Genomic DNA, 26,679 nt, shown 5'->3' with positions numbered 1-26,679 from the left:
GAACAGTTTGTTCAGTTCTCTGTCGAGTCAGGGTGTGAGTAAGGACAGTAAAATATAAATACTGTTGCTGTTTGATGCACAGTTCCTTCCTACCTATCTATAGCTTTACGCACTTCCTGTACGGAGGACCATAAATCAATGTTTAACACTTTATACTGATTTATTTTCAAATTAGATTAAGAATACTGAGATTAAGTTTCTTGCATTTTGAGTTATGGTTGGATAAGCTATTCCTCTTTTATGTAGTTTTGGACAAAACATTTGCACATGTGCCTCAAAAGTAGGATGATGTGCCTCATCTGAGGTAATCAGTTTGTCGATTGACAGAAAATATATATTTTGTTAGCACAATACGATATTCAATTGTCAAAGGAGCTAATTTATTGTGATCACTTGTTTTATGTGATGGTAAACTATTGGTATTGACAGTTTATCTGACTTGAACTTGTGAGACATTGTACTTTTTCAGTGTTTCCTGAGATGTCATAAACTAGACTCCAGATCATCTACAGTGGTCACCTGGTAGGGGGATCTGATGAAGACATGATGTTGAATCGCATTATGGGAAATGTAGGATCCTACATTCTTGAGAGTTTTAGCTTGTTTGGCCTGGTCTGTATAATAGTCTTTTTCATTATGGGAGTAGCCCTGTAACTCCTTGAATCCACACAGTACCCCTAACGAATTCTAATTCTGAGGTTTTGGCACTTTCTAATTGGTCAAAGCATGGACCCCTGCATATTTCTAAAGTGTTTAGCTCAGCCCACTTTCTAGGTGCCCGAAATTTTGTTTTTCCTGAGCTGTGTGTCTCCCTCACTCTCCTCCTCTCCTCCTCACCCCCTCACCCCTGTGTGCAGTCAGTGCTCCACATTGAGTTCAGCCCCTTCGGCTGGAGGCTCGGGTTTATCTGGACGCAAGGAGGAAGCCATTCAGGAGCTTTGCACCGCGAGGTAAAGAGAGAATCCGTGCCGTCACACGGGGGGAGAGAGAGGAACGGTTACCGGGGATTTGACCTTTTCCGCATAATCTCGGGTTTATTGAGGAGCCATGGCGGTGTTCTCTGCGCTTTGGGTGCTCTTACTGTGCCAGCTTTTATCATCATCCTCAGCCCAGGTAAGGATTGCATCCCTTCATTTAGCTGGCTGCATCTTATCTTAATGGGGATGTTTGCTTATGCTGGTACCGTTTAATGTTCATTAACTTGCAGAACTGTCACCTGTGGGCCCATATATTGATAATTCATGTGTTGATGGTGATGACAGTCGCTCTCTTTTACAGCTGTTCAAGCCTTGACCTGCATGCTTGATACTTTCCAACATAAAACCTGATGCTTGCTCTGATATTTAGTAGCTACTCTTGTACAATTATCTTTGAGTGGATGTTAGTGCTATTTTGTCTCTCAGGTTTTGCAGGCCTATTTTTCTCTCTCCCATATCAGCCTAATTGTGTGCAGGTGGCTGTAACTTTCGCACTGTTTGGTGAAGTTGGGGTTATGTTTTCCCCTGAACCTGTGGAATGCACGAATTGGAGATCAGTGCCCCTGCGCACAATGCCACCTCTGTTCACTCCGGCTCCCTGAAGCAGGGGCTCAATCGGAAGGACCTCAGCAAAAAATAACAAGTTTATTTTGTTTCGATGACAATTATTACTGATTTATTTGAATCATCATCAAAAAGTAATATTAGAAATGTACTGTAGCCTTCTTTTAGTGGATAAGTAGAGATGTAAAGCTTAGGTACACTTGGCATGGTTTGCATTGAATTGAAGATCTCTAGTTACTTTTTTAGAAATATTAACACATTTTATTATCATGGTTGATGCGAAAGTACACCAAAAATTCCTCATCTTCTCTATGTTATGTCACACCACCACTAACCCATGTCATTTATACAGTATTTTTGACATGGAGAGGATGCATGATTTTGATAAATTGTTTTCTTGCAGAGACCGGGCCCCAGAGGAGCCACCGGGCCACAAGGAACCCCAGGGCCGGACGGAAAGGATGGCACCGATGTGAGTTGACTTGATGGCAAAAGCTTATGTTTACTTTAAATGAATGTGCTTCTTATAATGTCTGCTTCATTTAGATGAAACCAACTCCTGTGAGTAGATCAAACAAATGTGTATCACCTCTTTTAAGTGGGCGTTTTATTTTGTGATGAATTAACTTGGTCTTATTTTATGAAAAAATTGGATGTCGAGTTACATATCAAAACGTTTTAAAAGTATTTGTAAATCTGTGCCACAGTCTCTAAAGTTACAGTTTGCACTGAGGGGTGCTCAGTGGCTTCACATCTTTGTCTTGTAGTATTAAGAACAATCCCCCCAGTTACTACTGGAGACCAAGTGTTTTCATTGTGCATAAATGCGGCTGAAATGTCTCTAGATGTTACTTTTTATCTCATTGACTCCTCCCCCAAAGCCCCTCCTACACGCATAAAATCATAACCATGCATAACAGGTAGGCAGGGTTTAAGTGTGTCAACTAAATCAACATGTATGGTTTAAAGGAATTTAAAAAAAGCTTAGATTGTAATCATACAGGGGATGGCTTTGCTTCTTCTTTATTTGGCCATATTAACTCAGACAGTATCATATCAGTGAGCTGGATTTCTGTAGTCAAAATTGTCTTGTCAATTAATGCCGACAATACAGTAACAATCAAATGAAATGCAAGGGATATTACTGTTAAACAAAGTTAGCTGTTATAAAGGGTGTTGGTATATGGTTAAAAAATGTAGGTGACGAAAGGAAATGTAATTATGGGTTAGCCAAGTGAAAAGAAAACTTTGTTAACAAGGTAAACCCTTTATGACCTTGACATTTATATCTTTGATTTTTTACGAACTTTTTCTGTTAAATGAAGAGCGACATTGTAAATATTGTATAGCCTTTTCAGGAAGTCTTTCGTTGTGATTATTTTTGTGACTGCTCTAAAGTTTGGGCACACAGAGGGCCCATTCATACATTCCCCAACCCGGTGAGACCCTCTAGAGTTTCTCCTCACACCTCCTCCCCGCTTCTCAGCCCCCTGCACAAACCAAACTGAAGCCTTCATCATGTGAGCGGTTTAGTGGTGTTTGTTCTAACCCCCAGTCGCTGCAGAAGCTAAACAGCATATCCTTTTTACTTAGGCTCACTGCTTTAGCTTCTGTTGTTGGTATAACACTGAAGCTATTGAGGGATTTTATCCAGAAAACTCTGTCTTTACAGTTGAACACTGTCGTCTCTGGAAGTATTTGGATGAATGAATGAATATAATGCACGTTTTGTCATTTTATACTAAATATTCTTTCCTTTTTCATTAACAGGGCAAAGATGGACCTGCTGGACTGCCGGGGAAAGCCGTAAGTTTAACCAACTAGTCAAGTCAGTTTTATTTAGTTACTGTATTTAAATAATTAAAGTAATGTCAACCGCATAACGCTATTTATATTTTAGTTGAACAATCCTCTTGACTTAGAAATATAACAGTGTTTAATAAGTGCAACCTGTATCAGTGTGCCAAGTTTAAAAAAACCTTCACCAGCAGTGTACACATTAATAAAACCCTGATACAGACTGTTGTCTTTCACACATAGCAAAGTGCATTGCAATGAATCAGGGCCCAAGGGGAAGGTGTGTATTCTATGAAAATATAATATACAATAGAAATAATGAAATCCAGAAAAAAAGTACAAGAAAAAATAAGAAAAACACTATTCCCCACTGCTCTCCCACTACTACCCTGCCCTCTGACAGGTATAATTACAATGCCCTCCCCCTTTTCTGAGTCCTTCTCCCCCCTGACAATTTTCTGTACAGTCCCTTTATGTAGCCAAAAAACCCACACATTTCTCCAAACCTTCAATCCTTTAATCTTTATTCTGATAAGGAAACACTCCCATAAAGTGCTTTTTCTTTTAAGGGAGCATTTCATGTTATTCATATTATTAAAAAAAAGCCCAATTGTTCAGTTGGCTTGATAACTGATTTCTTGTGCACTAATCTTTAAATCCATATCTGTGTAGGGTCCCAAAGGGAAAGCAGCAATATCAGGGGAAGCAGGAAAACCAGGCCTGCCAGGACTACCAGGAGTGGATGTAAGTGTTTAATTCACACAAACACACAGACAGCCCTTATACTACCAACACACCACCTTTTGTCCATGTCAGTCCATTTAAGGATGAAATGCCTACTAGTCTCTGTTACTAAAGTGAAATGACTATCGATTGATGTTTAAAATAACACGAGCAGAGCACGAGGCAGTGATGTTTACAGAGATATTTGCTTGCTCTTCAGGGTTTGACAGGTCCTGATGGCCCTGCTGGGAAGGATGGACCCCATGGGGAAGCAGTAAGTGTGTTCAGTCTTTTGATCTTGCCGAGGATACGCCTAAGGTTGCACCCAATTTAGTTTTTAAGAGCTTATCCACTTTAGCCTGCCAATCAACCAGTTGAAGTCAGCCACGAGTAAGATACATGTGTGCAGAAACATGTGTATTTGATGCTGCTGTATGAAGCTGTTTATAGGGGGGGGGGTCTAACAGGGACAAGACCAGCGTTTCAGCACTGATTTGTCGAGACGGTTCTCCCTCCTGGTGGGATTATTTTTAATGAGGGATCAGAATCAGATTTATTCCTTGCTGCTTCCCTAATCCGGCCTGGAATGCCAAATGTTTCCCACCAACCTGTGAGACTGTAGGGGAAGATCTGCTGCTCTGACGCTGAGTGAAGGTGAAAGTGCACCAACAGGACTTTTATTTCTCACATAAAACATTAAGTTATACAAGTATAAATATTGAGGGACTTCTGCTGTAAAGCTGAAAACTCACGGTCAAGACAGATAACGCCCCTGGCTTCTCAACTAATTATCCAAGCTAATGAGGAAACTGGCGTCAACCAGTGTCCGTAATGACTCAGATTACTGCAGTGTCACGGCTGGGTCACGGTGCAGGATCACAGTGGAAGAGTTGTTTGAGACGGTGCATAAGCTGGTGCTAAGCAGTAATCAGCTAACAACAATGAATGTTCATTTTCTCATCACAATTCAGATTAGGTCATGTATTCCAGGTCACTTCAGGCTACCTCACATCCATTTGTTTGTAATTTGTGTGCCTCAGTGTACTTTGTTGTCTAGTTTGCACACTGAGGAATGCAGAGAAAGAATATCACCACTGCGTTAGGACTGTTTTCTTTTGCCCTCTCACTTCTGAGACAGCACAAATACAGCTGTGAAGGAGGTAAGCAAAGAGACACAGAAGGAAGATAAATGGTCATGGGGGGGGTTAGTCTGGAGAATAAGGCGCTCACACAAAACTACAATGTAATAGTTTTTTCTAGGAACGATTTTGTAGGAGTCGTTTGTTTTTACTGACCGAAATAATTTATGGAACATTACCTGAAATTAGGAAAGGAAAGAAGAAGATGTACACCGAACAAGTATCCGAGCCAAAATACTTGGAGATTGCCTGATAACTTAATGTGTAAGGAGAGGTTTCTTTAAGAGAAAGACAAATTATGTTTTAATTGATTGCAATATTTGCGATCTTCCACTTATTTATGAGCTACAGCGGAAGTCCAAGCTTCCAATTTTTCATTAATTGATTATTACCTTTATTAATTTATTGGCAAAACGCCATTTGATATTACACGTTTTCCAGCACTGACTGACTTTACACCTATGTTAAGGTCTTTATAGAACACAAGATAGCGTAATATAATGCTTCTCTTCTCTTATTGTGTCTTTAGGTGGAACTAGTACGGTAGTTATGTCAGGCACAACACACGCCTATCATACGCTAAGCCTCATAGAAAAAACCCTGACAAAAACCAAATAATGCCGTTAAATGAAAGCCCCGATTGGTAGGCTGAAATCGTGCAAAACCGTCAACCGTTTAATCCCTCAACTATAGTTTTAATTGTACAAAGCAAAACATGTCTCCACATAGGCTACTCTTTGCCTAAAATATATATATTTAATTTAATGTTACATCCACACATGGATCAGCGTTATGTTCAAAGAGTTATACATTTCAAGGTTCCTTTTTGGTTTGATTGTGTCCGAGAGGTTAATTGTGAGATTTTGCCTTGTTCTCTCCAGGGTGACGCTGGACCTCCCGGGCCAACTGGAGCTCCTGTAAGTACCCCACATACTATGCATCACCTAATAAACATCACAGAGATTCTCAGCAGTTGCTCCTTAATTCCTCTGATGTGTAACCATATTGACCATGTTATATTTATTTCAAATAAGAGTGCCTGCTAATGTTTTAGGATGTTTAACAAAGCTCACTCTCTATGTCATCCACACTCCGGTATACAACAGATTAAAAACCATTAAACCACGCACACAATTGTTGGATGTGAACAAAGAACAACATTTAATGTGTGTGGTGTTAACTATGATGATAGTAGTGATAAACAACATGGTCATTTCTTTCTAAGACCAATTCTGCCCCTGTAAAATCAGGCCTGATATAAACGAGGTTCATGTAGCCCCCGAATGATATACAATTGACACTTACCATCTGAATAGCACACAACAATCTGAGCCCAGGTCAGAAACCACTTCCTTCAAAAAACTCATGGTGAATCTTCCCAAAAAAAGTCAACCAGACCAAGGAGTAGCAGCTCTGGAAACAAAGAGTGCAGCTGAACCAGCACACAGCTGCAACACTTCAACTTATCAGCCAAACAACCAACACCTGCACCGACCTGCAGCACATGGCGAGGCTTTGTTACAACCACTTGGCCGTAACAAAAGGGAGACACTTCATATGAATATTAGAAAAAAACAGCTACATTTCATAAAATGAAACCATTTTAGAACAGATTGTAAGCTGACAATAATATTTGTACTGTGGTGTTGGAATCAGTAGCATGTTTGATGCATAGTGGAAAATGTGTGTGTGCCAGTGTTGCAAATAGGTTTAGATAATCAGTGAGCTGCAGGCAAGGGCCTAATATCGGTAGGGGCATAACAACAACAACATTGTATTTTAACACCTGTATTTACAGGCAGATAAATTATTTACACATTAATAGATCAACCACTACAATGGCCTACCATTTTTTTCTATATTACCAATTTCCAAATAAATGTTTGCTGCAGTGCAGGCCATAAGGGAAATGGACTGGGTTCAGACAGGATTGGAGGGGCTACAACGCACATCTCGCAGATCTCTTTAAATACAGTTTGCTCAGATATTGGTGGGGAAAATTCAGATTTAACAAAATATTATAAACAAACGTTGTCTACAGGGTGAGTAGAGACACAGGTTATCAACAAGTTCAACTCCAGATGACACCACGGTCATCACAAGGACACATTATATATCATCTGCAGTTTGCTCTGATCTAACTGGACTGTAAAAGTGTATATCTAGCTCACAGCAATAACCTGAGGTAACCTTCAAAGCGGATTCAATGCGGCAACTCATCACGTGGTGGATATTGATGCTGTGAGTAAATCTAATCATCCCCTTGGTGTTTGTGACTTAATTTGCCTTCCTGTGTCTTCCGTAGGGCAGAGGGAGACCAGGCGCTGCAGTGAGTACACATTACTCTCTCTTTATATCACTCCTATGTGTAGAAAGATGGAGATTGTGATGTATTTGTATCGTCTTTATATAAAACAATAGCTTCTTTGCATCCTGAAAAAGTATTCTTGTACATACTATTACAAAATCCTGTCACTCTGATTGTGTGATACATCGTATACTTTGATGTCATGCCAACACTGTGTCTTTTGTTTTCAGGGACTTCCTGGAACCAACGGGTTGTCAGGCGGAGTCGGACCCTACGGTCCAGCGGTGAGTATCTGTCTGACCTCTACAATTATACTTCCTGGAGGAGTCACATCCTTTTCAATGAAATGGAAAAATAATTTGAGTTATATATTATTAATGCATATATAATTCGATACCTGATTTGCTACAGAAAACTTAATTTAGGTGAAAATGTGCAGCAATAAGGTAAAAACAGTAGATGTGATAGTGATTGAGATCCAGGTGTTTTTTTTTATTTTGATCTCAGCTAAACATTACCCTAAATTAGTAAATAACATAACGGGAAAATAAGATAAACCACTGAAGAGGAAGGACAATTTAGTATTAGTTAATAAAGGCTCGGCTCGACTGGATCATACTTTATTTTGATCAATAAATGCTTATACTTGCTCAATTTCCGTAGATGCTAAAGTATTATTTGCAGTAGTGTGAAATGATTTTATTGTCTGGGTCAGAATTAATCTTTAAGTCGAGGTTAGCATTAGAAATACAGTCCCCAAACGGGTACTATACTCTACAGAGATACAACAACTATTTACCACCTTTTTATAATGTGATTTGTAATTTAAGAAGTTAGAGTTCCCCTCCGAAGACTTGCTTGGAATAATAATTTGTGTCTGATGTGTGTTTTTCCACACAACAGCCTTGTTAAACATTATACTGTGACTTTGTCTCCCCTGTTGAGGAATTCAGAATCAATATGCACATATTTTTGATTTAAAAGCTTTACTAACAAGATATATCCTACTTCCCTGAAAAGTCTGCTGTCAGTGTGCTTGAGGTTTTCAATTTGCATACCATTACAAGTTGCAGTATCACTAAACTGCTCAGAGGTACAAGTTATAAACTCAGATTTAAGGGGAGCACAGAGAAACTTTACCACTTTTAATTGTAGAAAAGGCGTTCAATTGCCACCTGTTTAGGTGGATGGCGAAGTGTCACTCTCAAAGTGCAACTGATTGTTATAACTGAGACCAGATGACCTTGCTCAGCTGAGACTTTGATAAATGAAAAGATAAAAGTTCTCTATCAACTCATCTTGGTGCTATCTATCTGATTCTCAGGGTCCCGAGGGTCTTCCAGGTCTTCCCGGACCATCTGGTCCTGATGGACCACCAGTAAGTGCAGCTATCATGAATCACTGGTGCTGCTGGTACTATGTGATCATTGAGTCTGATATCCTGCTGTTTGCTGTTACACAAGATTTCCCCAATTTGGAATGAATGTCTGTTCTTCACAGAGGCAGGGATGTGTCAAAATGTTTCAAATGTTAATGTGTGTTGTTAATCCTCCCTCTCTTCAGGGTCTTCCTGGTACTCTTCAGGATCTTAGCGGGGACCTTCTGGTAAGTTTTCAATCACGCACCTGTGAGAGCATCATAATGAGAGCAAGCTGAAGAAGCATACGATGAGTTGCTCAATGTGTCTTCTCTGTCCTCTGCAGTGTCCTGCTATCTGCCCCTCTGGTCCCTCTGGTCCTTCTGGTATGCCAGGATTCAAGGTAATCCACTTTCTGTCATGGTTGTTGTTTGATCGATGTCACCTTGCAGTCTCACAACACATGTCTTCTTTTACACTCATCATGTCTGTATTCTATTCTGCTCTTATAGGGTCACACAGGGCACAAAGGGGACAAGGGAGAGTTTGGGAAAAGTGGAGAGAAGGTGAGTTCATTATGCAACAAATATATATATATATGTTGTCTGCTATCAGTAATATAGTCCGATTTGGTTTGAGGAAAAAACTGTTAGCTTGAATCAAACATGGTGGAAGGTGTTTGCATCGATCCTAATCATGGCGTGGTTACAGAAATGATGTTGAACTTTAGTTAACATTAACATATAGGGCATGGGCTTGGCAAAGGTCTTCGCTCACCGAGTGCCCTTCTAGTTACTGAACAACTTATCCTAACTTTCTTCCTCTGTCTCTAGGGTGACGCTGGACCATCCGGCCCACCAGGTATTCATGGCACCGTGGGTCTGCAGGTGAGTTACATAAAGATTATTCACAACATTTTTCATGCATTGCCTACAAAGAAGTTTGGTCCATCAGTATATTTAGTACAGCTTACCCAGGAAGTTTTGAGACACAATCTGAGTTGTTTATGATGTTTTAAAATGCCTCTGATGATGTGTTTCAGGGTCCACGTGGTCTCAGAGGTTTACAAGGCATAATGGGATCTGTAGGAGGCAGAGTAAGTTATTTTTTAGAATGACCACCGTATTCAGCTTCTTATCAGTCACAATGCAGCCACCTAAAATATGTGTACTTACAGTTGGATTCCTTTGACCTCTCTTTGTCTCTAGGGCCTGCCTGGTTTCAGAGGAAAACACGGCATTGTCGGCGTCATTGGAAAGACAGTGAGTCTCTCCTTGTTTGTACCACATCTGAAAACAAAAAAAAGTCTTTGGTGGTAATTAACAGCCAGGATACACGGCTGGTCCCATCAATGAATAGCTGTTTGTGTTTCATCTGATGTCTCCAGGGTGACGTCGGAGAAAGCGGACCTCAGGGATTCAGAGGACCCAAAGGAGGAATTGTAAGAAGAAGACTTTAATTAAGCTTCACAAGTATATACAAAGAAGTATACATGACACGTTAATGTATCTTTCAACAGGGTAAAATTGGTCCCAAAGGAGGCCCTGGAGGATCCGGACCCAAAGGAGAGCCTGTGAGTTTTGTATATCTGTCTATAAATTATACATTTCTAATTCACACCACCTCTCAGTAACATGAGGATCATATTTGATGTTTTCTACAGGGTATTCCTGGCAGAGATGGCAAAGATGGTTCTCAAGGATTAGACGGCGAGAAGGTAAGTTGCACCAATTTCGTTCTGTTTTCTTTAGGCTTTGTTGAAAATCCAAATAAAGTGATTGTGTGATTGAAACTAATGTCAATGTTTTTGTGCTGATAGGGTGATGCTGGTCGCCATGGGGTTGTTGGAGAAAAAGGACCAAATGGACTTCCTGTGAGCATTTTGAAATAGACTTGGATGTTCCCAGATGAATTACAATAAAGAGAATAGTTGAAAAACATTCTCCAGTCTAAGTAGCGGTTTGATTCTTCTGTTACAGGGTCTTCAAGGACGGGCTGGAACAAAGGGGTCTAAAGGGGGAGTTGTGAGTATTACAACCAAGTAGAAACAAGAGTGTAAACTGACTAGAGGACCATGCAGGACAACTTTAATGTTCTCCCTTCTTTGAAATCAGGGTGACTCAGGGAAAGGCGGTGAGACGGGACCCTCTGGAGAGCCAGGTATTCCTGTATGTATCTGATGGGCTTCTTTGGGGGGGGGGGTATTATCAGGCCACAGTTTCTTTGACATGTCACTTAACCCCACAATGTTGCGTCTGCACTCTAAACCTTCCTCACCATCTGTCCTCTCCTTTAGGGTGACATCGGCATCCCAGGAGAGAGGGGGTTATCAGGAGCCAGAGGAGTGGCTGTAAGTTAATGTCCACACTACAGACTAAGTTGTATGTGTGGTCAAATTGCTGCACTGCTTATTTAGCTAGAAGTAATTCATAAGCATCTACTTCATGGAATTTATAAATAATAATTTTGCTTCATTTGGGAGCCAATTCATTAGACTTGCTGCTGCACAGATGGTCTGCTGAATTCAACCCATTTATAGACTTTCCAACATTTTGAAGCGCGCTGAGCTAATAACCAGCATGAATATAAAGAGCATCTATCTTAGACCACAATGCATAGCAGCATACAGCTAAAATAAAAGTAGAAAAATGCAGGATAATAAACTACTGCCCTTCAGGGTTAAAGATATTCCACTGCAGCTGATACAGTCGCTTGCTAAGTTAGGAATGAAGGGCCAGTGATGAGAGCAGGTATTCATAAAAGAGGAATTTATAAACAGGGAGGTCATTGTTTTTCACATCCAGCCCTGTGGCGAAGAAAAAATGAGATAAAACAACATGGGAATTACACTTCTCTCGAACACGGCACTGCATCATGAATCATGCTGCCCTCAACCTACTGTAAGCTCTTCATGGTTTCATGACATGACTATATCTGTGTCCAACAGGGAGGAATTGGACCAGTGGGCAACGCTGGATCCCAGGGAGTGAAAGGTTTCCAGGTCAGTTGTACGACATTATCAACTATTATCAGGTTATATCTTTTGGGTAAACTCACTGGCTGTGTGTGTGTGTGTGTGTGTGTGTGTGTGTGTGTGTGTGTGTGTGTGTGTGTGTGTGTGTGTGTGTGTGTGTGTGTGTGTGTGTGTGTGTGTGTGTGTGTGTGTGTGTGTGTGTGTGTGTGTGTGTGTGTGTGTGTGTGTGTGTGTGTGTGTGTGTGTGTGTGTGTGTGTGTGTGTGTGTGTGTGTGTGTGTGTGTGTGTGTGTGTGTGTGTGTGTGTGTGTGTGTGTGTGTGTGTGTGTGTGTGTGTGTGTGTGTGTGTTTCTGTCATGAACTACAGGGGGTAAGCGGGTCCCTGGGTGATCCCGGTCTTCCAGGTCCAACTGGAATCCGTGGAGAGTTTGGCGAAAGGGTGAGTGTGACGTATGTGACGATATGAAAATTGCCCTAGGTCTTAACGTCATCTGGTGTAATCCATGATACCTTATATGGCTGTAACTTTCTTACAGTAATACAAATATATTCTCTCCATTATTATCAATTGTTATTTTCTTGGATTAAATTATGTTTTTAATATGTTTTTAAACATAACACGTCTTTCATAATGACCTACAGATGATCAGTTAGCTATCATAGAAGACCAAGAAAACAAGAAAAAAAATAAACATCTTGCTGGTGATGCAGACAACTATGGAAAAAAACTTCATATTATATTATAGATTTTTTCTACACGAATATAGGAAATATGACCAAACAATGTGTTTTAACTCAAGGTCTTTATCATGGTCTTTATATTCAGAAAATATAGATCGCTGAAACAACTGAATTCTTTATTTATTCTCAACACGTTGACATATTGTTGATTCATCTTCAATCATCATTTCACTTAAAGCACCAGCTCCAACACAGTAGGTCAGATCCCTCAAAGAAATCTACATTAAAAGGACAGACATAAAAGCAAACGTCTCTGCACACCAGCATATGGCAGACAGATATGTAACGATCCAGGTACAGCATGTTAATACTCAGGTCATCCCCTCCTCAGTCTTAGTGGTATGAACTCAGACGGCAGCCAGGAGAAACACAGAAAGGCCTCCTGTTCAGAGTCTGAGATCAGAACAAAGCCCATCTTTATGCCGCTCCTGGTTCCCCTCGTCGAGCCCACCTTACTTCCCTTCATCCCCCTTCCTTCTGCACAGCCGGCTTCCACAAATATCTCTACATTTATTCTCTCTCTCTCTCTACTTTTTCAACCTTTTAGGGTCCCGTTGGAGCTTATGGAGCTAAAGGAGACATGGTAAATATTTAAGTCAGAGTTCAAGCTAAAATACAGAATGACTTCCTGTGTGTCCAAAGAGAAACAAGAGATCGGACGTTTCTTAGTCAGGTTGTTCAAATTTAAAGAAAACTCATAGGAAAAAACTAAATTAACTTTGAGTTATCTGTTGTGTTCTCTAGGGTGTGGCAGGAAGTGACGGTTTACCAGGAGAGAACGGGGAACCTGTAAGTATATATTTGTTTCCACTGTTCAATCAGAATCCTAACACACAGTGTAAATGTCCAAGAGACACATTTCTTTGTCAGGTAGCTATCAGTTATATAATTGGTTCAGCTGGAGAAAACACATTAAACAAGACATATTTGAAAATCTTTATATTGTCTCCCATCAGTTGTAATTGATATTTTCTCATGCTTATTTAGGAGGTACTTCCTAAAGTCAATTTTGGCCTCTTTTTTTTTTAAACATCTTTAGTCTTTTTGCTGCCTAAGGATATCAGAGCAAAACATCTGTTATGTTTTTATAAGAATGTATAATGGCCATTATTTAAATTTAAATCGATGCATTTATGTTCTAAAATGTTTTGTCTATTTTATTGGTTTGATCATTTGTATAATTTATTGAAATCTTTGGATCGCACTGACTTGAAAACTGCCAAACAGATTCAGTTTGTTTGCTGTGTAACGCTCAATAATGTAAAGTCATTTCGCCAATGTTCAACTAAACACACAGGATGTCTCTATTTTCAGGGTCCTTTCGGCCCAGTTGGAAAAAAAGGAGAGGTGAGCGACATCAATGTCATACATCTTTCTGCTTGAATATGTGTTCATCTTTTTTTATTTTGTGTTACTGTACTGTCTCTACGGATTACCCAGGGACTAAAAAGTGTTTTGAATTGAATCTCTATTTTGTTACTTGTGTTTACTGATACGTTTGCAGTGTTGTATACACCTTCATGGACCTGATCACTTAAAAAGATTTTAAAGATGCCATAGCTGAACCTCTATTAGCACTCAACTTAGTTACTTTCAATGTTGTGTGTGTGTGGGTGTAATTAGCAGCACAAGTTTGTTTCCAAACTCCCTTTGTGTCGGCTCCCTTACTCACCATTAAAATGGAGCCTAGCTCCGAGCTGCTGCCCACTTGTCGAGTCATGCACATGATTCTGCTTCACATTCCAGGTTTCATAGGATTAATTAGAGATAGGTATTGTTGCTTTGGCTTTATTGGCCTGTTCGCTGCTACAGCCACAAGGGAGACCAGTCACATTAAGAGCAGCACAATTTATGTAATTAGAGACGCCTAATCCACCCCCGCATTGTCTCAACAGACCTGCGTGCTCCTTGGATTGTGTTTATTAAACGATCAAATCAGACGCTTATGGATGTTTTTAGCTCCACTTTGGAACAAATTCATTTCTTTATTTTTGCAAAATGTACCAAATTATTTACGAATATTACTCTGTGATTATAGTCAGGAAAGCGGGGCGAACTGGGACCTAAGGGCGTGTCTGGTCCTCAAGGAGAGCTCGGAGCAAGAGGGCCTCCAGGGAAGATAGGACTGATGGGCTTCCAAGGGGAGCAGGGTCTGCCTGGAATTGCCGGAAAGACAGGTGTACCCGTGAGTGGTTTTGTAAATCTTTAAGGAGCTTCTGATTGATTGACGCATACATTTTTGTATTTTATGAACTGCCTGAAAACATGGGTTATTTACTTGTGTTTCAGGGTATACTGGCGAGTGAGCAACACATCAGAGAGCTGTGTGGCGTAATGGTCGATGGTGAGACTTCTTAATTGACCTTGTTCTGTGATTTACTCCAGTGTGGGATACAATCTAAACTGGATAATAAACCCGATGGTGTTTTCTATCATAAAGACCAGATTGCTCAGCTGGCGGCTAACCTTCGAAGACCCCTGGCCCCTGGGATGGTGGGCCGCCCCGGACCTGCAGGACCTGTAGGAGAGCCAGGAGATGCTGGCTCTATCGGGCATCCAGGTTCCCGTGGACCCCCAGGGTACAGAGGCCTGCCAGGAGAACTTGGAAACCCAGGAACAAGAGGTGTGAAACATTCTAATCAGTATGGACTGATCTATTGAAAACGTATCACAAGATAAACCTGAGGGTGATGAGATGATTAAAGGAAAAGGAAAAGCCAAACAAATGGGCATATGGTTTTGAAGTTCTCTCTGATTCTTGTTTTTTGGGTTTAATGGTCTGTGGGCCTTGATCAGTTATTCAAATGAAACCATTCGATCACTAACAGGGGCCGATCCCCCTTAATGGAACTGCTCACAATGAGGAATACCTCTTGTCAAATAAAAAAAGAGGAATAAAAAGTAACATTTCTGAAATACAGATTAAACGTGTAAAAAGAAATTACTCAAGTGGAGAACAGTACTTGGGGAAATACACTTTACACCATTGATTAAATTGTTCTGTTTTCACTACAGGTAATCTTGGAGAGCAAGGAGATAAGGGATCACTTGGTAAAGCTCTTGATGGGCCAACTGGAGACCAAGGATACCAAGGTATGTGGCCCGAAACTTTCAATCTAATTTGTAGTTAACAACATTGTAGCTTAAGCTCTTATTAAAATCAGTAAATACGGAATAATTTACAGCTGCAAATGGAACATAGTCATCATAAATGGGATTAGCTACACCAGTGCTATTGGTGATAAATCAAAAGTAGACAATGTGAGTCTATTGTGTAATTTGAAATGTTGGCATTGAAATCAAACAAGAAAGATTCGGCGGGAAGTTTTGATAAGGAAGCCCATCGCCTCACTTCGCAAGTTTCCTCAACCTCATCGCACCACAGGCGCCACTGCTTGCCGTGTTTTGTGCGTGAGGTGAATGACCTTTGAGGCGATGTAGTTCCTCTAAATTCAACACTTAATCTCGTAAATCAGAGTTTTTTTATCCAGATGTTACCCTCCACCCAGGCTATGTAATTATTATTATTTTGTACGTACTGTGGCCCTAATGGGGCAGTTACATATCATAGAAAACAACCGCTTCCGTTTGTCTCTGGCTCATTCCTGCTATGCTTTCCACAGGTGTTCCTGGAGTAGCTGGAATTGTCAAAGACGGGCGTGATGGATCTCCAGGAGATCCAGGTGAGCCTGGAGAGTCAGGCAGGGCGGGTAGGACTGGGCACCAGGGAACACCTGGAATCTGTGACACATCAGCCTGCCAGGGAGCATCAGTCGCTGGAAAATCCTCCAACCCCAAAAACCATTAAACATCCTGAAACCTGGTGCCTCCACCTCGAGGAGGAAGGGAGGAATGAAGGAAGAGAGTGGTCACAAAAAATGTCCTCTTTATTAAAATAACTTTCTCACAAGATGGGAAGAGTAACATCAAACAGGTGTGATATTTTGAGAGGAGAGGAGGAACATCCGAGGAGTGAGATGAAAAACAGAGCAACTGAGAGACAAAACATCAAAATGACATCCAGAAACGAAGTGGACCGAGGCCAAGAAGAGTCCCAGAGAACAACAGCAATGCTCCAAATACTACAGTATCACATAACAAGACTTGACAACTGGAAGAGAACGACGAGTCCTTTTGTGTATAAAAACTTTGTACATGCCCCCATTACCTTGGTTAACATTTTTCTGCAGAAAAACATCAGTGACTGGCTCTGAGGTGAATGTGCATGTATCATTGCCCATTCAGGTCAATCACAGGTGTTACCCCAACATACAAGCTAACAGTGTAAAATATGGAAACAGGTGGCAGAGGCAAAACAACCTCTGTCAAGGAGCTGTGTGTGTATTGTAAAAGGAATAAAAAACACAAATACCCAGGTGCCCAGAAATTGTGTAGATTAATGCAAAAACGTTTACCCTTTGATAGTCTTGTTTTTTCTTTCTACAGCTTCTTTGTTTGTATTTTTAAATGATTCTTTAACTTTGAGAATCAACAACAACAATACTTGTGGATGCATAAATCAGACATTGTAAAATAAATGTAAGAACCTTAGGAGCAGTCTTTTTTTTTGGGTAATCTACAATGACAACATCCACTATGTACTACCGGTGCTGTAACTATTAAATATACATGACCTTAAATACTATTTATTATTTGTGGGTGACTGTTGTATGTACAGTAAGATGCTACAGCGACATGTTGTAAGAAAGAACAAATAAAGCCACTTTTCAGTAAAGGATTACTCTTCTCTGCATCAAATGAACAGTCTGCATGTCAGAGGAATATGCTAACAGAAATGCATATCAAGTTATCCCATTCATTTACAGAACTTTAAATTAGGTGTAGATGAATTTAAGTGCATTTACACTTAGATATATGATTTAAGAATAAATCTATGTCGACAAGAAAACTGAACTGAATATACTCTATGAACATTTTGAAATGTAAATTCAATCAAAATACAGTTGATTATGAAAAGCTGCTCAGATATTTTAAACTAAATTCATTGCTGAAGAGTTGAAAATCTAGTCTAACTAACAGCTGTTTGCGAAGGGAAACAGTGCCACCTACAGTATGCATGACATGAAAATCATTCATACAGCAGCCTGATGCAGTGTTGTCTTAAGAAAAAGAACAGCCCTGATTGAGCATCACAAATTGTGGGACTGGAATAAATTATATATATATAAACCATTGTAATGCAGTTAGAGGCAGAGCTCCTCTCAAAGGATGCTTTTTGTTTAAAATGTTACAACACATTGACCTAACCCATAGCCAGAACTCATGGAACAACCAAAGCTTGAATGTTTAATTCATCTCAAATGTCTGGCTGATGTATTAGATCAAGTATGGAAAGGGTCATTGCTCTACCCCAAGAGGGATGCTCAGCACCGTGTCCATCTCCCGCTGGATCGGGTTCTTGCCTGAAGAAGGGCTGGATTTCAGAAAGTGTTCTTTGCCCTCAGAGAAAGCCCTCTGAAACTCCTGGGGGGAGAGTAGCACATCTTTCTGGTTAGTGAGAGCAAGTATTAATAGTAAAGCTTTCCAAAAAGGACCGTGCTGGTGAAACATTCTACTACTCATTAGGGATGGGTATCGTTAAGGTTTTAACGGTACTACTACTACTTTTATCGATACCGCTTATCGATTCGGTCCTCGAACGGTATTCTTATCAGTTCTTTTTAAAAAAAACACAAAAAAAGGTAAATTATCTAAACAAAATAAATTAAATAAATAATATTTCACATCAAAAGAAACAACAATGTTTTAACAAATCGTATTAAATAATGTGATAACAGAACTGTAAACAGAATAGCTGAAACTTTAAAGGTCACATGTCATGCTTTTCCGGTTATTACCCGTCCCCTTGTGTGTTATGAAGGTTTTTCTGCATGTAAACGGTGTGCAGAGTCAAAACCCTCAAATTACACTCTGTAGCGAGTAAAACTCTAAAACAGAAAATACCTCCCCAAAACGCCTCGTTGGTGAAACGTCATCATGACGTCCATCCATTTGATTCTTACGGGTACGTGCTTACGAAAGCACGTACCCGGAACTAAATGGGCCAATCCGTGGAGCCGTTACGTTAAGCCCCCGCTGATTGGTCCAAATTGACCAATCCACACACACACACTCAGTGCATGCAGCCCTAATGATTTCTGCTCCCTGCTGCAGGCTGATAAAAGACAGTTAGGATCGCGCAAAATTCTCTCTGCAGACCCATTCTCACAGCGTTTATCAACCTATAAACCTTTTTCTTACTCAATATCAAGCCACACTTATTGTTTTTATTTCGGCTGTGACTTTGTGTGTGTTCAAGTTGAGTTTGGCTGTGTATCGCTAAACAAGGAAATCACGGGGGAGTCAGGGGGGGAGGAGCTGCAGCGAGCCGTTTAGTGGAGAAAGTGAATACTGCTGAATACACATACTTTACAGAGATGCTGTATGAGAAACCAATGTGAGTTTGGAAAATTGCACAGTATTTTTCTATTTTAGTATACCTCAACAATGGAATTATGATCAGTGGAAATGGCCATGACATGTGACCTTTAACAAAGTAAATAACTCAGTTACCTCTAATCATTAACCCATGTTTGTATCATGTAGTTAACTCCGTGTGTTGGTGCTAGCATACATAACACACCTGACGTGGAAAAGTTACTCGTGGATGGGGCTACAGAGCTACTGAAAGACAGTCGAAAACGGTGCATTCCTCCGTCTGAATATGGTGCACTTTTACTAAATGTTTAGACACATTGCTCGTGTTACCGCCCTTACATGCTAAACTGTTATTGCACTTTTGGCAACGAGCATTGTCCACATCGAGACGGGTAAAGTATAACCTCACCTCGGAGCGCGTTCTCTCCGCCATCTCCGTGCAGTGCATGACTATTTGCCTCTTCTTAACAACAAAGCATTCGTAACCTCTATGTGCTTTATTACAGATAGTCCATCTATAAGACGCATTGCAAAGGAACACTAAAACAGGCTTATGTCATATAAGGAAAATGTAGGCAGCCTTAGCCTCACACTGTCACTGTCTGACAGAAACTACACAACTAGATCATTCCCACACAGTAAAATAATCAAGTTAATTATTTAAAACTTTAAAACTCAGAAGAATAAGATTTGAACTTTAAGTTAAATCAAACAAAGGAATAATGCTAGTTAACAGAACACAAATGTACCTCTTTGAAGGTGTCTCCATATGTTTTATAGATGTATTTAAGGAAGGCAGTGGTCATCTGCAGGGTGGTGACTTTGTCTGTATCCGACTCACAGAATGGCACCAGCATGTTCAGCTCATCACAGTACAAACGGATCCTCTTCCTGTGCAGAAAACAATACAAATGTTTATAATCTCTCTAATTAATAAATGTGTCGTTTGGCCAAAGAAATTCTAAAACCAAAATCAGTTGGGAACTTCCCAGTAGAGAACCTAAAACCAGGGAATGTTTGGGATGGGTGCTTGAATTGAATTGAACATTTATCAAAATCGACTGGAAGAGCCGGTTGCAGACTGACAAAGCATATTCTAGTTTCTGCAGTTATTTATTTATTCCATCCTGCCAGCACAACCAATCTTTATTCCTAGTTGTGTAGCTTAGGCCTCTGTGGCTGAGCATTGTTAGCATAGTAAAACACATGTGGGTATAGCATGCTAAACTCATTTGAGTATACAGGACTGTCTCAGAAAATTAGAATATTGTGATAAAGTTCTTTATTTTCTGTAATGCAATTAAAAAAACAAAAATGTCATACATTCTGGATTCATTACAAATCAACTGAAATATTGCAAGCCTTTTATTATTTTAATATTGCTGATTATGGCATACAGCTTAAGAAAACTCAAAAATCCTATCTCAAAATATTAGAATATCATGAAAAAGTATACTAGTAGGGTGTTCAACGAATCACTTGAATCGTCTAATTAACTCGAAACACCTGCAAGGGTTTCCTGAGCCTTGAAAAACACTCAGCTTGGTTCAGTAAACTAAATCACAAGTATGGGGAAGACTGCTGATCTGACTGCTGTCCAGAGGACCGTCATTGACACCCTCCATCAGGAGGGTAAGACACAAAAAGAAATTTCTCAAAGAGCAAGCTGTTCACGGAGTGCAGTTTCAAAGCACATCCACAAAAAGTCTGTTGGAAGGGGGAAATGTGGCAGGAAACGCTGCACAACCAAGAGAGATGACCGCAGCCTTAACAGCATTGTGAAGAAGAGTCGCTTCCAGAATTTGGGGGAGCTTCAAAGACAGTGGACTGAAGCTGGAGTCCAGGTATCAAAAGTCACTGTTCACAGACGTGTCCGGGAAATGGGCTACAATAGCCGTATTCCCATGGTCAAGCCACTTCTGAACTCAAGACAACGGAAGAGGCGTCTGACTTGGGCTAAGGAAAAGAAGCACTGGACAGTTGCACAGTGGTCCAAAGTCCTCTTTTCAGACGAAAGCAAGTTTTGTATTTCATTTGGAAGTCAAGGCGCCAGAGTCTGGAGAAAGGCTGGAGAGGAGCAAAATCCAAGTTGCTTGAAATCCAGTGTGAAGTTCCCACAGTCAGCGATGGTTTGGGGAGCCATGTCAGCTGCTGGTGTTGGTCCACTGTGTTTCATCAAGCCCAGAGTAAATGCAGCTGTGTACCAAGAGATTTTAGAGCACTACATGCTTCCGTCTGCTGAAAAGCTCTATGGAGATGAGGAATTCATTTTCCAGCATGATCTGGCACCTGCCCACAGTGCCAAAACCACCAGTAACTGGTGTACTGACCATGGCATTACTGTCCTCGATTGGCCTGCAAATGCCCCTGACCTGAACCCCATAGAGAATATGTGGGGTATTGTGAAGAAGAAGCTGAAAGACACCAGACCCAACAATGCTAATGAGCTAAAGGCCGCTATTGAAACATCCTGGGCATCCATAACACCTCAGCAATGCCACAGGCTGATTGCCTCCATGCCACGCCGCATCGATGCAGTAATCCGTGCAAAAGGATTCCCAACCAAGTACTGAGTGCATTAATGGACATTTTCAAATGTTTGATTGTGTTTTGCTGTTATAAATCTTTTTTTTTTACTTGGTCTGAGGAACTATTCTAATTTTTTGAGATAGGATTTTTGAGTTTTCTTAAGCTGTATGCCATAATCAGCAATATTAAAATAATAAAAGGCTTGCAATATTTCACTTGATTTGTAATGAATCCAGAATGTATGACATTTTTGTTTTTTTAATTGCATTACAGAAAATAAAGAACTTTATCACAATATTCTAATTTTCTGAGACAGTCCTGTACATACTATCATCATTAGCAGTGTTAATTACACATCCACTCAATTAATACAGAATTATTTCAAATGTATATATTGGTTATTGTAACCTCAATTGATCAAAAATGTTTGTTATAGAGCTCCAATCCCTATTACCTGCTTGTCATAGGTCAAAATGCCAAACAGGAAGTGAGAGCATTCAATAGGCTTTATAGTAGATGGGACTGTACCACGTTGAGCAAGGACAGAGGGTACGTTTGACATTTTATATTGTTAACGTTTGTATACGTATGATGAAAATAAGAAAAAATGGTTTGAAATATTTGTTGTTTAACATGATTATCATTGTATTGTCTTAATTCAATATGCACTGGCAGTACTCTCTCTTTCACCGTGTTCATATATCATTATGATGACTACTTAAATCGCTGAAATATAGGGAATAAACAAGGAACTCATTCCGGACACAGTCTGTAGTGAAAGCTGAGTAAGGCATATACACCTTTTAAATTATATTTCATTAAACCTCATCAAAAATGTATGATGGAGCAGAAACACTTTCAGCTTTTGGTTATGGGTGCTCACCTGCGTTCCCTCTCCTTAATGTTGTGTCTCTCCCTGCGCTGGATATGTGACATGTGGGGTCGAGCCCTTTTCCTGGTGCTGCTCCCTGATTTTCCGGCGAAGTCTGGGTCAGTCGAAGCAACCTTTGTAGGTTGAGAGCTTTGGGTACTATCCTGCTTCCTGAAGGCAGTACGTGTCACCACATCATCTATGGAAAACACCACGGTGTATAAGATGTAAATAGAACACAAACAAGAAAAAAAACATTTATTTTGACAAGACACGGTTAAGAGTCCTGATTATTACTTTCTATGTTGAACAACAGCTGGTCCTCTGTTGGGTTGCCGCCACCGGTGAACTGAGATTTTGTACCAACCCTCTCTGGGCAGAAATTAATTGAGAAACTCTTTGGGATGATTAAACCCTGGTGCTTGTTAGGTTCAATCATGTGAGGAATATGGCCAATCACCTGAGGTCCAGGAAGAAGAAAAACATATTGATCAATTCATTCTGCCTGTGATGCCCTTAAAGCTGTAGTAAATTGCATTTGAATATATTTGTTTCATACTTGTTCACACATGTTGGGTATTGGGGTAAATACACCCCCAACAAATGGGCTGGAAACATCAAACCGCATTTGAGGGTGTTTGACTGCATCTTGAGCCTCAGCAGACTGCTGCAGCATTGTCAGAAAACTGAAACACAACCACAAAGATTTAGTAATTTCCATTAAATTTAGCATTATGGGGTTCTGTTACTTAACACGTAGTAATACACATTAATAGGAATGCCTACTTGCTAAGAACTGCCGACTTGATATCTTGATGTCTTGGGGTGTCAGCAGACATGGTGTTAAACCTCTTCTCCAAACAAACTCTAGCAGCAGATACAGATTTTCTCTGTGAAAATGAGCTGCTGTTGGAGTAAGGTTCACTCTGGCTGTCTTCTCCTCTGACTCTGGCCAGCACAAAACCTGGGACCTCTCCATAGGAAACTGGTGTCTTTTCTCCTGGCATCAGACTGTAGTCATCAGTTGAAGTCGAAAGGTCAATAGCTTGAGTGGTTGCTAAGGGGGATTGTGCTGTGGATCCAGTGGTGTCTTTAACCATCACTATAGCACTTGGATGAGATTTGGCATTTGGCAAATCTAAAGGGGTAATGTGTGCCTCCATATGAGCCTGGATAAGGTGCTGAAAGTTTGTATATTCAACCTCTGACAACTCCATCATGCCGAGCTCAGGTCCCATCATGGGCCCATGATCATGTGTCAAACATCCACCTTGGCTCAAAATCACCCCAGCAGGGTCAAAGGTGTGTTCTCTGGAGGAAGGTGATACATAGAGGGAAGACATACTTCACTCTAGAGTTTGGATGAAGAGCAGAAAAAAAACGTTCAGTTATACCAGAACAGGCTTTTAATAGTAGCTAGATTCCATGTTAACAGTCCATGCTAATCGCAATGTAAATGTTAATGACAATGTGAATTTGCACTATCTTCCTTTTAATGCACCATTATATTATCTTAAATTGAAATTAGTTTTGTATTCTGTTAATTCAATGGTAAATTTGTATAATTGTATGCATTTTAGTGGCTCTGTATTCGATGTGATATCAATCTTTTGTCACTATTTTATGAGATTGTAATTATCTACTGTGAAGTACTTTGAACAAATTAAGCTTATTAATATTATTATTATAATTATTAATATATTGTTATCAACCGACCTTAACTTAATGTCGCCCTGTAAGCGGCCTTGTCCAGAGTATTAACGATTATCCTAATTAGAAACGAACATTGTAACGTAAACATGTTAACACGGAAAATACTGATGTTAAAAAACTAATCCACAACTTCAAGTAAACAGTGGTGTAAAAAAAATTCCGCTAGCAGTCAAATACTACGTGACATTAAATTAGCATACGAGGAACTTTAAGCTAGTAAGCTAACCTTAAATTTGACAAGACGTTGGCTTTGGCCTAACGTTACATTTGAAAATACGTTTACAATCGAGGTAAATAACGATACATCATTACAAACATGTTTAAAAGTCCACTAACACGTCTTTAAATGTATAACGAGCTAAAATATATTATTAAACTCTATTTGCCTTATTATTGGGCCTTTACTTACTTCAATGCCAACTCCTTACTTGACCGACGGACGCTGGGTAGTAAGGACCTCTTTACACTGTGTGGCTGTCATGGCTGAAGCCTCGGTTTTTTTTTTTTTTATGTATTATATATTTTGCAAACGGAAAAGACTGTCAATATCCGTAGTGCTATAACCCAATTGTGTACAAGCATTGATGAAAACTTAATTAGGGTCATTCCAGAATTGGAGGACAATTTAGACACCAACATTTTTGAAAAATGAACCTTTTATTTTATTTTTATTTTTTTATGTATCTAGGAAAAACAGATAATAAACCATCAAAAAAAGTGATTTGCCCAGCTAGGCATCAAATGTATATTTTCCAATGAAGAATTACCCCTGTTACTCTAATTATAGTAACAGGGTTGAACATCAATGCTAATTTGAGCCTCAGGAATTATTGCTAGATGTAGCATGTAATGCTACTTTCCAAGGCAAGGACAAACTTGGATATCTAATGCAAGAAAGATAACTTTGAAATTAATATGTTTTATTCTGATAATATCAGTAACAGGGTTGAGTGGGTCAGAGTGCCACACTCTTTTAAGACTGAAAATATTGTAAAAATATGAAAAATAAAAGAGAGGACTTAGTTTTGGTCTACCCATGGCACTAGCACATGGCTTGCTGATGTCACTTCCACTGTGTCATCTGATTTACAGTGTTTTCACTTCCTGTGCCAATCTAAAAAGGTTTGGGTAACAGGGTTGAACGCATGTTGAGGGACACCCCTTCTGTGCAAAATTACTGTTATTTAAAATATGTTTATGATTTAAAAAATTGATTTTAGCATTACAAGAGACATATATCAATAGAATAATACCAAAAAAAGTAAATAAAATCCCTATTTCAAATGTTATATTTGACATGCAAGTTGGTCACCAAGAAGCCGGGACAAGAGAAAAAGGCCATTTTAGGGGATGTTCGAGAGCTATTTGATTATTTAAATAATATTTTGAAACCACTTTTTCTACAACTTTATATACATTTTGTCTCAAGACAAGTATGTTTAACACAACAAGTGCATGTTTTAGCATTTTGGGCATGGATTATTAGATTTTTTATATGGGGGACATGAAATGTCCTCCAATTCTGGAATGACCCATTAATTACTTTGAGCACCAGTAACGGTAGGCCTAGTATTTCCAGTCCATTATGCTACTACTCAACTACATGTCAAGCTGGCAAATATTGCACTCTCTTACTCTTTCAAAAATATTTTTTGTCAAGATATGTTGTTTACAAATAAAGAAATTAACAAGAACCAACAACATAAGTTAATTGTCTATAATACGAGGTACTATCGTCTACTATACATTAGGCTATGTTAGATTCAATATTTACAAGCTTCCTACATACACAAAGGTGGGATAAGTACTTAGATCTTGTACTTGAGTAAAAGTAGAAGTACAAGAGTGTAGGAATACTCTGTTATAAGTAAAAGTATAGTATTCAAAATGTTACTCAAGTAAAAGTACAAAAGTATTAGCCTCAACATATTAGTAGCTAGTTTTAATTACTTTGTTGTGAATTTACTAGAGTAAAGTCTTATTTAAGAGTTGTTTATATTTTACATTATTATCATACAAATCTGCAAAGTTAATAAAGGTAGGCCTATAGAATAAATGTAGTGGAACAAATGTAGTGGAATAAAAGTACACGATTTACCTCTGATTTGTAGTGGGGTAGAAGCACAAAGTAGCATAAGGTGGAAATACTCAAGTAAAGTACAAGTATCTCAAAATTGTACTTAAGTACAGTACTTGAGTAAATCTACTTAGTTATTTTACACCACTGATAGTAGTCTACTCTACTGGACTAAAGAACTATTGCAAACGTTTTTTTTTAATGAAAGGCTCTTCAAGATTATACTTTAAAGTGACATACAGTTCATCCCAACTGATTGTCCTGACATTGACACAATGGGGTTGGATTAGAACAGAGAAGATATGTATGCATTTCATCTTCATCTGAAAGTAACCAGTAACTGTGGCATAGGACAAATATAGTGGGGTCATAACACTGAATAATTTCCTATAAGATGGAGTATACTTTTAAGTCATGTATACATCTCAAAATTGTAGGCTTTCGTTTTCGAGATACCCCTACCCGAGGTAGA

The 26,679-nt window shown here is 39.5% G+C and overlaps 2 protein-coding genes across 3 annotated transcripts; one reads left to right on the top strand and one right to left on the bottom strand.

Annotated features, from left to right (window-relative positions):
* Positions 1–794: 794 nt before the first annotated feature.
* On the top strand, positions 795–16,712 carry col9a3 (collagen, type IX, alpha 3). Of its 2 annotated transcripts, XM_079678868.1 has the most exons (32): positions 795–1,113; positions 1,945–2,013; positions 3,312–3,347; positions 4,011–4,082; positions 4,282–4,335; positions 6,082–6,117; positions 7,506–7,529; positions 7,739–7,792; positions 8,833–8,886; positions 9,072–9,113; positions 9,212–9,268; positions 9,378–9,431; positions 9,699–9,752; positions 9,908–9,961; positions 10,074–10,127; positions 10,253–10,306; positions 10,385–10,438; positions 10,529–10,582; positions 10,685–10,738; positions 10,845–10,889; positions 10,980–11,033; positions 11,162–11,215; positions 11,813–11,866; positions 12,206–12,277; positions 13,127–13,162; positions 13,324–13,368; positions 13,894–13,926; positions 14,618–14,764; positions 14,869–14,923; positions 15,020–15,202; positions 15,595–15,672; positions 16,203–16,712. In XM_079678868.1, the coding sequence occupies exons 1-32, from the start codon at positions 1,048–1,050 to the stop codon at positions 16,385–16,387; spliced, it is 2,037 nt and encodes a 678-aa protein (XP_079534994.1). In that variant the 5' UTR covers positions 795–1,047; the 3' UTR covers positions 16,388–16,712. The 2 variants fall into 2 exon arrangements, with proteins under 2 accessions (XP_079534994.1, XP_079534995.1); XM_079678869.1 differs by lacking the exon at positions 795–1,113 and having other exon boundaries at positions 1,985–2,013; positions 7,511–7,529.
* Positions 16,449–24,690, bottom strand: LOC307037782 (transcription factor-like 5 protein). Its single transcript, XM_079678883.1, has 7 exons — positions 24,540–24,690; positions 23,204–23,768; positions 22,977–23,103; positions 22,715–22,877; positions 22,430–22,616; positions 19,767–19,908; positions 16,449–18,063 (listed from the first exon to the last, which is right to left on the bottom strand). The coding sequence occupies exons 2-7, from the start codon at positions 23,758–23,760 to the stop codon at positions 17,938–17,940; spliced, it is 1,302 nt and encodes a 433-aa protein (XP_079535009.1). The 5' UTR covers positions 23,761–23,768; positions 24,540–24,690; the 3' UTR covers positions 16,449–17,937.
* Between the last annotated feature and the right edge of the window lie 1,989 nt (positions 24,691–26,679).

The sequence above is a fragment of the Notothenia rossii genome (genome assembly GCF_949606895.1).
Source record: "Notothenia rossii genome assembly, chromosome: 4".
In the NCBI taxonomy this organism is placed as follows: Eukaryota; Metazoa; Chordata; class Actinopteri; order Perciformes; family Nototheniidae; genus Notothenia; species Notothenia rossii.
Note: the sequence above shows the minus strand (reverse complement) of the source record. Positions and strands in the feature narration are given on the sequence as shown.